Genomic DNA, 11,356 nt, shown 5'->3' on the forward strand with positions numbered 1-11,356 from the left:
GGCGTACAGCCGTCCGGGGCAGGGGACTCGGGCTGCGCCAGGCCCGGGGCTGGGCTTGTTTAGGAGCTCAGGCCCGTGTCCCTCCGTCCCTTGCCGGCTTCAGGCGGCCTTCTCAAAGGTGTTTTGTTTTGTAGCTGTTTTCTAGAGACGTTTTGTTAGAAGTAATTAAAAGAGTGTAATTAAACAGGTCTTTAAGGTGTAGGATACAGATTTTAGCAGCGTAAATACTGTCAATAGTCTGAAGAAAGAAGCGAGAAAATTGGTGTTTGTTACACGGGATTTAGCTCAGGACTGGTACAGTGGATTTGAAGTGCATTGCCTGGTTTTAAGTATACCAAATCAGGATTTCATTGTTTCCTAAGCGATGTGTACTCGTGGTAAACATTTGATGTGGTGCCTGGCCTCAGGCTGAGCTGTTCGGGCTTTTCCGAGTGCAAGTGGAAACTGTTGGTTAGGGTTGTAGCAGTATTTTTCTGGAGGCTGGGTAGGCATTTGTCATCTACCACATTCAGGAGCAGGCTAGGTTGCTGAAAGGGCTTTTAAGTGATGTTTGATATTGTGCCCTGTGGTAGGTGTAAAAAGGTGTCCTGACCTGCAGTTGTAGATGTTTGTAACAGACACAGTAAGATTGGTATGAATGAAGTGTGTTTGTGGCAGCGCCACACAAATGGGAGATCAAGGGAGAAAAGAATGCTGTGTATTAGCTGTTGCAAAGCCCCGTGTGTATTCTTCACTTTAAATTTTTATATAGCAAGAAAAGGAAGAACAGAATTGCATCCATAAAATATTTAGATAAGGAAAACAAAAGAACTGTGAAATTCACAAGTTATTCCAAGGCTTATATAGGGTAGGGTTGTAAAATGAATCAAGAAGGCAAATAGAGCTCAAACAGCCACTCCCAAATCCCATTCACTATTGCCACAGTATAAATTTAGAAAAAAACCCAATTGAACAAGAAAAAAAAATCCCAAGCGCAAAGAGGACACTTTAAATGTCATTAGACTCACCTTCCTTTGTCTGACTCTTATAAAAGCTACATTGTTTTGGTGGGATTTTTTTTGGATGGGAGATAATGATTGAGTTAGGGTTTGAGGACGGGGAGGAAATGAAGACAAGAAGGTGAATATTTCTGTTTAGGCTGAAAATCCCATGGTATTTGGTGTTTTTGTGCATCCTTATGAGTCCCACCACAGCTCTAACTGAAACCAGTTGACTAAAAAGTTGAGCCAAATGATGGTGGCTGAGGACTGCTAAAAGGGCATAAACTCTTTCACTTTCTGTTGCATCTCCTCTGGGACTGCTCAGTAAGGTAGATAAACATGGGAAAATGACGGAAAACAAATCCATTGGTTTGTTCCCCATCCTCAGCTCAAGCAGAAAAACAGTTTGATGTGCTGGCTGTTTATACAGAGTGTAGATGAGCCTGGGAATGGCACAGGAGAGGGTGTGAAGATGTGTTGTCCAAAAGAAGAGATGGAGCCATGGGATTCTCCTTTTGGTAGCAATGAACTGTTAGGTTTAGCTGTCTTGTACTGCTGGTGGAGAGTGATTTGTGACTTAACAGCTGTGTGGGAAAGAGAAAAGGAAGCACAGTTATCCAGGCAAAAGTGTACTATCACTCATCTCTCTCTTTCTTTTCTCCGGCATCAAGCTGGAATAAATGATGCTAGCAAAATGCATTTAGGCGTGTAACCACTAAATTATTGTTAACAGGTTTCTAGGATAGACTCAGACAAAATACCTTCTAAGCTTTTTTTTAATCTTGTTTCAAAAAATGATGAGGAATCTTCAGTATGAGTATCTGTTCTTGCCATTCTTCCATGTAAAGACTAGGAAGTATATTATCTCTGTAAAAAGAAAAAAAGGAATGGGATACATGATTATGCTGTGTTTTTCCCACAGAATCATGTAATTGTTTGTACTGAAAAATGTTTCTTTTTCATTCAGCTTCAGCAAGGAGAAAAGGCAGGACACCACAGTTCACAAGAACAGTAAGTGCTGAAACTATTTGCTGTTAGCTCAGAGGTGTTTTCTAAGCTGTAGGCCTTAAGAGTTTGTATAGGATCCCCGTTTGCTGTCAGAACCTGGTAAAACGATCCACTGGGGCTGTTCTAGAACAAGCACCTTACTGCTTTAATCTCCCAGATGTTCTTAGCCTTATGTTCTCATAAGGGCAAAAACATTAACAATAACAAGCTAACGGTTGGCTTGTACTGACACCATGTACTGGTGGCCTTACAAGTAACTTAAAGTTGCATTTGAAATAAAAACATACACTTTAATGGTTTGGTTTTTTAGTATGAGTTTATGGGATTTGTAGTGGTTGCTTTCTGATGTAAACTAAAAAACCTGTGGGAAGTTCTGAACACAATAAAATTAAAACAGATATCTGAGCATTTAATTACTGAGAATTTTCTTATTTACTCCACACACAGATTTCAAAAGTATTATATTGAGTATTAAGATTTTGAAAGGCAAGTGGTAAAATCGGACCTGGTGCATATCACATTTTTGTTTGTTTAACTTCCAAGAGCAAATTTAACGATGCACCAAGCCAGGCGGACCAGCTTACGGCGTATGTCCTTCGAATTTAAGGTTTTGGGGAAAGAAACAGTGACTTGATTTTTTTTCTTTGTTTAAAGAGCATTTGACAGTAACCATGGTCAGTTATTGGAGGATATAAGCTATTTCTGCAACATGGCAGTACATCAGTCCTGTGCTCAGATTCATGTAGCAAGTAATTGCAGATGTTTAAAACAAATAGATATTAATATGAACTTGTTTATCAGAATTCCAAAGTTTTAGAACTCATTTCCTTCCCCATCATCAAATGCTCATGCACTTCCAGAAATCAAGTTTGCAGTTAAATACTGGTTTGATTGCCTGCCCTTCCCCTGCTGATTTATCGCAGCACAAGAAGATGGTCAAGTCTTCTTTCTAAGCGTTTTGAGAGGCTATCTTGTAAAAATTCCGGTACAAATAAGCACGGATTTTTTGATGTAAAGGTGTCCCAAAATTTCTAGCTGTGGGAATTTATTCCTGAAATAACTTTCTCTGTGTGTTGTTCCTGCTTTGTCTCACAGAACATTGTATCTCCCATCAAACTTTTATAACTTTCAATTTATTAGTGTGCACCTCCCAGAACTGAGAGGATGGCTGTTGATCAGGACTGGACCAGTGTTTATCCAACAGCAGCTGCGTTTAAGCCTTCCGCTGTGCCTCTCCCAGTTCGGATGGGTTACCCAGTGAAGAGAGGAGTACCTCCACCAAAAGAAGGCAACTTAGAACTTATAAAGGTAAGATGCGTGCCATTGGTGTGTGGTAACGTTTAAAAGTATTGTTCACTAAGAATGCACTGCTTTGATTGGAGTATTTGTATTGGATGCTGTTTTATTTACTAAGATAATGCTCTATTTAATTTCTGAATTAAATGGTAACAAATACAAATGTAAGTAACAAATTAACCACATTGGGAGACTTTTTAGGTTTATCATGCCTGTGCCTTTTGTAATAGGTCTTAAGTCTTTTGCTAAATCAGACTTGAGAAGAATCGTCTTACCTATTTGGTTTAGTGTACTGTACTACCTGAACAAATGTTAAGAGTGTAACCAGATTTCAGTAATGCCCCTTTATTTTTGTAACTCTTAATATGTCTCTTTCAGATTCCCAATTTTTTGCATCTTACTCCTCCTGCAATTAAAAAACACTGCGCAGCTCTTAAAGGTGAGTCGTTGGGGTTTTTTTTCTTTGTTTTGTCAGATTATTTTTTTATTTTTCTGCCTTAAAACCCCGTCTTTCTTGGGATTTTAAGACAATGCAAAAAGTAACTGTGTGATGAAGTAGAAGGTGAGACATGGTCCACTTCTGAAGCTGGTTAGTTGTCAGGCTTTGTCTAGTATTCGGCCAGTAGTATGCTGTCTTGTTGCTACATTGAGTCATACAGGTGGGATGCGGATATGTCCTGGGAGGTTTTCAGTACATCAGTAAGACTTTAATTTTGCCTTTCTATTAGGCCCTGCGTGTCCTGGAGAATTTATAGTTCAGTATCTTAAGGAAGGTGAATTATGAATTTGACTTAATTCTTGGAAGATTACCTGTGATTAAACCAGGGTTTAGTCAGGTGCATGCCTTTGGTGTGTGGTAGCTTTAAAAATTAATATTCACTAAGAATGCACTGCGTTGATAAAAAAAAAAAATTTGATTAAACCAGGGTTTAATCAGTAGCAATTCTGGCATGCATTTTAAAAAAATACTTTTAATAAATGAAACCCTCTATGAGAGCGAGGTCTGCTGGGGGCATACAGGATCTGATGAAGACCAGGAGCATCTCTGACAGAGAGCAAGCCAATACAGAGAACATGATGAAGAGATTAGGCGAAGATGAGTGAAGGCACAAGGGGGCAGGGAGAATCATGGAATCATTTAGGTAGTTGTAGAGAGTGATAAGGTCTCCCATCAGAATGTGTGATAAGAGAGGAGAGGCCTGTCTTGATTTTCCTATGTACAAACGCATGCAGCATAAGGAACAGGAGGAATTAGAAGTCTGAGGAGGAGTTGCAGAAATGCAGAGCGAAAGCTTGTATGATTGAGGTGCAGGGCGAGTTGATGGGAAGGAGAGGCTGACCTCTACCTGACAGAACAGCGCAGATGCAGATATTTGCTATGAGATGTGCAGCAAGCTCATTCAGAATTTGTATGTCAGGATCAGAGGAGAAGCTGAAAAGGATGTCTTGGTGAGCATCTGGCACAGTCTGGCTAGTAGAGGAGAGGAGGTGGATGAACAGCTGAACAAAGTCTCACAACTGCACATTTTGGTTTTCATGGGGAACTGCAGCTATCTCAGCATCTGCTGGAAGGGTAACGGTGAAATGAAAGCAATCTAGGAGGTTTCTGGGTTTCTGTGTTGCAGCTAACTTTTAGATGTAGATGCTGGACAACCTGTCTGTAGGAAGGTGCTTTGTTGCATGTGCTATGCACAAGTAAGGAAGAACTTATTGGAGATGTGAAGGTTGATGGCAGCCGTGGTTGCAAAACCAAGATGGTGGGGTTCAAGATCTTGAGAGAAGTGAGGAAGGCCACGTTGAAGGCAATTTCATGATGCAAACAATCAATGAGTTGACTAGGAGTCATGCTCTGTTGGATTTCCTTCAGAAACAAGGAAGAACTGGTCAAGTATGTAAAGGTTAGACGCATCCTTAGTAACTGTGGTCATGAAACTATAGTGTTTCAAATCCTGAGAGACTTGGACAAGACAGACAGTGGAGCTACAGCCTGGACTTCTAGAGAGTGATTTTGGTTTATTGAGGAATCTCCTGGGGAGCAAAGTGACCCAGGAGAGCTGGTGGATGTGTAAGTTCAGCCTCCTTAAATGGCAAGAATAGTCCATTCCAATCTACAGAAACTTGAGCAAGTATGACAGAAAGACGGCATGGATGTGCAGGGAACTCCTAAGTGACCTCAGATACAGAAAGGAAGTACACAGGAAGTGAAAGTAGGTACAGACTACCTAGGAGGAACAGGAGATTTTTACCTGACCATCTTGAAGAAAGACAAGAAAGAAGATGCAGGGAATTACAGAGCAGTCAGCCTCACTGCAGTCCCTGGAAGATTATAAAGCAAACTTTTCTGGAAGCAATTCCCAAGCACATGAAAAGCTGCTTTATAACAACCTGGGTATGGTGGAGAGCACAACCGCAGCAAGTCTTCAGCTAATAATGAATTTGAGGTGACCAAGTGATGCACTGGGGAGTAGGGTTGCCATTCAGAGGTATGGCAATAGACAGGAAAAAAAGATAGCTGCAAAGGACCCTCATGGAGTTAAACAAATGCAACTGTAAAGACTTGTATCTGGGAAGGAATAACCCGTGCAGCAGTACAGGCTGGGGAGGAGGAAAGAGATATGAAGATGTTTTGTAGAAAAGGCCATGGGGGCCTGGTGGTCTTTTGAAAATTGAATGTGAGTCAGCAGTGTGCCCTTGTGGCAAGGAAAGCTAACTGCGTATCAAGAGTGTAGAGAGCCTGTTCAGGAAATTACTCTCTATTTAGTATTGTGTCCACTTCTAGGGTTCCCAGTAAAAGAAAGACATGGACCTGTTTAAGCAGGCCCAGAGAAGGGCCACAAAAATGATCACAGGTGTCGAGCACCTCTCCTGTGCGGAAAGGCTGTGAGAGTTGGGGTTGTTCAGCCTGGAGAAGAGAAGGCTCTGGGGAGACCTTATAGTCGCCTTTCAATACATAAAGGGAGCTTATAAGAAAGGCAGGGAGAGACTTCTACCAAGGCCTATAGTGACAGGACAAGGGTTAATGGCTTTAGACTGAATGAAGGTACATTTAGATTGGGTACAAGGAAGAAGTTTTTTACGTGGAAGGCACTGGAACAGGTTGCCAAGAGAAGCTGTGGATGCCCCATCCCTGGAAGTGTTCAAGGCCAGGCTGGATGAGGCTTGGAGCAACCTGGTCTAGTGGAAGGTGTCCCTGCCCGTGGCAGGGGCTTGGAACTGGATGGGCTTTAAGGTCCTTTCTAACCTAAAGCATTCCATGGTTGTTTGGTACTTGTGAGACTGCTGTCTGAGTACTGTATCCTGTTTGGGGAAACCCAGTACAAAAAAGACACTGATACACTTGAGCAGGTCTAGCAGAGACCCTGCTGTTATCTAAATGAGTATGATTTCTATAAATACTACTTTTAAAAAGATAGATTGCAATGAATTTGAAAAAAATCCTCACCAGATACTACTTGGAGTGTTTTCTCTTTATTATACAGATTTCTGCACCGAATGGCCAAGTGCTTTGGACAGTGATGAGAAATGTGAACAGCATTTTCCTATTGAAATCGAGACAGTAGATTATGTTTCTTCAGGGACATCTATTCGAAATCCCAAAGCAAGAGTGGTGATTTTAAGAGTAAGTAGTATTTTTGGTAAACAGCCTTTGTTTCAAAAACCCAAACGCTTGGCTTTCTTTTCAAAACATGTGCAAGTATTATATGTTGTAAGAAAATGTGGGAAATTTTGATTCAGACGTTCAGTAAATAAGCAGTGGAATTCCTTAAGTATATTGCAGCATTTTAGAACTGAGGTTGTAATGATATGTGTATGTATTTACAAATGAAGACTAAGCTCTCTTACGAACAAAACAGCGTACCTTCTGAAGAACCTGTTTATGGATAAGGCTGCAGGTGCCTTTGTACTCTGTCTTGCGTACATTCTCTCATTTCTGATGTATAGGCCATAGAAGTGCACAGGTATTGAAAGGTAGGTCACTGTTAATAAGTGTTGAGTTGGCAGCCCTCCAGGCATCACTGTGTATGCAGTAGGAGCAGCAGCCTTCTGATCATAGCATGATCATGGGGTACTTGAGGTTGGAAGGGAGCTCAGGAGTTTTCTGGTCTGACCTTCAGCTCAGAGTAAGGTGGGGAATGAGATCAGACCAGGTTATATGGGACTTAACTGTTTGGTCCTGGAAACCTTCAGGGCTGGAGATTGCACAGTCTCTGTGGACAGCCTCTTCCAGTGCTTGCCTGTCCTCATGGTAGTGAAGTTAGAATTGTGCTGTGGCTTTTGAACATGCCTTTTGAGATGAGATTTGAGCCTCCCATCTCAACAGCAGCATCAGTGGAGTCAGTCAGAGTTGTATTCTTACTCTGTCAGTATAGGAGTTAAAATACTGCACGATACTGCATGCTCATAACACCTGTACAACACCTAATCATCATCGCTACTTAGAAAGATAGTAGGTCATTTTGTCTGTAGGAGTGTCCACTTTCCCTTTATGTTATAAAAACTTTTGGGCTGGAATTGAATTGGTCTGTCATTGGGTTAAATATGCGTTTCCCACCCTAGCTGTTAGACTGGGGGTCAGCTGTGCTGCAGTGGAGAGAGGATAACTCAAAATTATACACCAATAACCACGTCTGTATTATCCAGCTAAATCTGTCTGTTAATGTTAACTGGCCTTGGTACTTGTAAGGCTTTATGTGGATGTTTATTATGCATGTATGTTAAAAAAAAAAAAAGGGGGGATTGGAGGGGGAGACAAAAATGAAAGAGTTATCGATATGCTTTTTCAGTTAGTGGTCTTCTGATCCCAGACTTCATTAATAAATTCTTTCTCTTATTAATCCTCTGACAACAAAAACTGCCTGGGGAGAGGGAGGAAAAGATTTAAAGGTGAAAGCAGATGGGACTGTGTCAGGTAGTAGTTGAGTTTATATCAATGAGAGAGCATTTACTGTGTGCTCTGTTACAGACTACGATAAACTCTTTGGTGGATCTTTGTGATAAGATTTCCTTTCTTAAATATTGTCTAAAAGTTTGATATTTTTAATGTAAAAACTACGCCTTTTTTCTACCAGGAGATGCTGGAGATGCTAATTTTTCATCTCTTGTAGCCTAATGCCAGTATTTCTTGTCATTAAATTTATCCTAAGTCTATTCCCAAGTGGAATCATCCACATTGTGCCAGACAACACAGTACCACAGGATGTAAAATGAGCCTTTTTTTTTTTTTTTAAAATCAACTGCTGTTCTTCGGGGGGCTCTAACTTTTCTAAAATTCAGCTTAGTCTGCAGCATTCCAGCTAACACTTATAAGCTGTCCAATTGCTATTTTGAAGCAAGTAGCCATATAAATATTTGTCACTTTAAAGTGACTTTGGATTAGTAAGTACCACATACTTTTTGTGATCCTGTCATACAGGAAACAGACCAGATAGGTTTTTAGTTTTTATAGGAAAAGCAAGTCATGTGGAATAAAATCATCTCTCTAACAATAAATTTCAGATGATCACACTGTGAAGGCAGCGTGCTACAGTTACGATAATGCCATCCTTTTAAGACAGTTCAAAAAATACTCCTTAATGAAACTGGTTTGCATGGTTGGTTAAAGCAAGCTGATGCTAGACATCTGGGCTGGAGTATCTCGATAAGTTTAGATTGTCATGGTCTAAAGTGCTTACATGCACTCACAGGTGTATGCTTGCCAGAGAGTTGTGTCTCAAGCACTTTAGAGTTTGGAACATTCTTTCTGTGAGTGTCAGAGAAAAGACTGTGCTAAGAAAATGTGTTTTACAAAAAGATGTTACTCATCAAAAGATTCCTTTTTCAATATGAAGTACACGTGAGTATGAAATCCAGCTACAAACTAAACTGACATCTCTCTTTTTTCCTGTGAAAAAGTTTGAGTAGAAATATTCTCACCTAGCACCTTTGGTATTTGGACAGAAAGAAATTTGTTTGAATATTCTGATTCTACTTGCATTGTCTTAAGACTTCTGAAATGTGATACCATCAGCAGAAATTCTCCAAATGCATGCTTAATAGCTATAATCCTTTTAATTTGTGACAAAAGATGTGCCTAACTATCTCAAAATATTTTCAGGGTGCAGAGATTAGATTTATCCAAGTAATTAAAGGTGTTTTCTCTTGTACTTGAAGGTTAAACTTTCCAACCTGAATTTGGATGACCATGCAAAGAAGAAGCTCATTAAACTTGTAGGAGAGCGGTACTGTAAGGATACAGACATGCTCACAATTACAACGGACAGGTATGGTTACAAGAAGGAAAAAAAAAATGCCTGTAGTCACAGTATCGAAAGGGCTGGGTGTCTTCCAGGAATATCAATTATTGTTGTACTAAATTATTATATTTTTAAGGCTAAAACAAGACTCAAGATAACCAAACTAGTACTCCTGATATTAACTCTTAAAATTCTAATGGACAAATCACATAAGGTCAAGCCTAATATTTGTTAAATATTGCTAATTATTGAAACTCCATATTTAAAAGTCTCAGTTGTTACTTTAAAATAGTTGTCATGTTTCCCAAACAGGTTCTGTTAGCTGTAACAATGATTTTAAGAGTTTCAGGGACAAAAAGAATGGGGACATTGGTGACCAGATTTTTCTCCATGTTTTGATGTTCTAGATATAAGCAAATCCCTGTAGTTAGTTAGAGCTGTGTTGAGAAGGCAGCATGGGAGAAACATGTTTTCTGTGTTGAATTCTGAAGATTTTAAGAGAATACATAATGTATTCCTAACTTCACAGAACACTTCAATCCACGTCTGCTTTCAGTAATCAGAAAAACACTGTTGGTAGTCCTTTTTGTTGGCATGTTTTAATTTTTTTTTTTCTCCACTTAAATTTCATGCCCTGCAGTATGAAATACTTTTATTTTTATGTAAAATAAATAACAAAATGGATGAAATGGTGCATATCTTTTTCAACTAGATTTGAAAATCTGGGTAGTTTACTGGTACCGCTTGTGTTACCAACAGTTTCATTCCTCTAGCAAGACCTGTTTTGTGGGTAAAATATTAGGGTAGCTGAAATGAGTTTATCTTCTGGAGCATTTGTAAATGGTCTTATGCTGTATTTCAGAAGAAACTCTTAATGTGCCTGTTGATATTTCACTTTTTTTAGTAAATTTTAAGGCCCAAGCTCTGAGCAGTAACAAATTTCTTTAATACAGGATTTCCCAGGCTGGTACTTAAATTATTGAGTCATAGAATCACAGAACGGTTTGAGTTGGAAGGGACCTTAAAGACCATCCAGTTCCAACCCCCCTGCCATGGGCAGGGACACCTTCCACTAGACCAGGTTCCTCCAAGCCTCATCCAGCCTGGCCTTGAACACTTCCAGGGATGGGGCATCCACAGCTTCTCTTGGCAACTGTCCCAGTGCCTCACCACCCTCTCCGGGAAGAACTTCTTCCTGACAGCCAATCTAAACCTCCCCCCTTTCAATTTAGACCCGTTACTCTCGTCCTGTCACTACAGGATTACTCTCTGTCCCTATGGAAGTAATACGAGTCAAAAGCTTGACTCCTTTTTAAAGTTCATTTCCTAGAATAGTCCATAGTCATTCAGAAGTGTGGTTTAAGAGTGTCTTAGGTGTAGTCTTGCATCATTCACTCTGTTCCACATCAAAAAAGTGGGTGAAGGAGTGAGCCTGCAGGAAGAGGTGAGTGTGAGAAAGAGACAGGGGTTATGGGTGATCAGCGTGAGGAAGAGGTTAATGTCATCGAATTCTCAGCAGAAGGTTTCAATGCCTAGTTTTAAGAAATGCACTGTTTTTGCACGACTGTGCCTTATCCCAACAAATTTTACTTCTGATCCTGGTTTGACTTACAGCTACATAGACTTAAAATATTCTGCTTAAATCGTTGTCTCAATCTCCTATTCTAAAGTGTATTTCATGGCTTTTTTCACCAGTCATCCTCCTCCCTTCATGTCTGAGAGGCGGTCAGGGGGAGCTCATTGGAGCTCAGACTGACGTAGGTGGGATTCCACTTTGGTGTAGAGGGCAAAGAAGTTTTGAATGTTTCCTGAAGATCTGTAAATTTTTCCATTTTGTAC

At 40.2% G+C, this 11,356-nt stretch overlaps 1 protein-coding gene across 1 annotated transcript in view; it reads left to right on the top strand.

The window, feature by feature from the left end:
• Positions 1–1,947: 1,947 nt before the first annotated feature.
• MRPS35 (mitochondrial ribosomal protein S35) overlaps positions 1,948–11,356 on the top strand; it is a gene marked incomplete at its 5' end in the record, with an annotated part of 24,115 nt that continues 14,706 nt past the window's right edge. Inside the window, 5 exons of the mRNA XM_010160180.1 lie at positions 1,948–1,991; positions 3,129–3,296; positions 3,663–3,723; positions 6,764–6,903; positions 9,435–9,544. Coding sequence (XP_010158482.1) covers positions 1,948–1,991; positions 3,129–3,296; positions 3,663–3,723; positions 6,764–6,903; positions 9,435–9,544 — 523 coding nt within the window. The remainder of the gene's footprint in view (positions 1,992–3,128; positions 3,297–3,662; positions 3,724–6,763; positions 6,904–9,434; positions 9,545–11,356) is intronic.

Source organism: Eurypyga helias, unplaced genomic scaffold, assembly GCF_000690775.1.
Source record: "Eurypyga helias isolate BGI_N326 unplaced genomic scaffold, ASM69077v1 scaffold7371, whole genome shotgun sequence".
NCBI lineage: Eukaryota > Metazoa > Chordata > Aves > Eurypygiformes > Eurypygidae > Eurypyga > Eurypyga helias.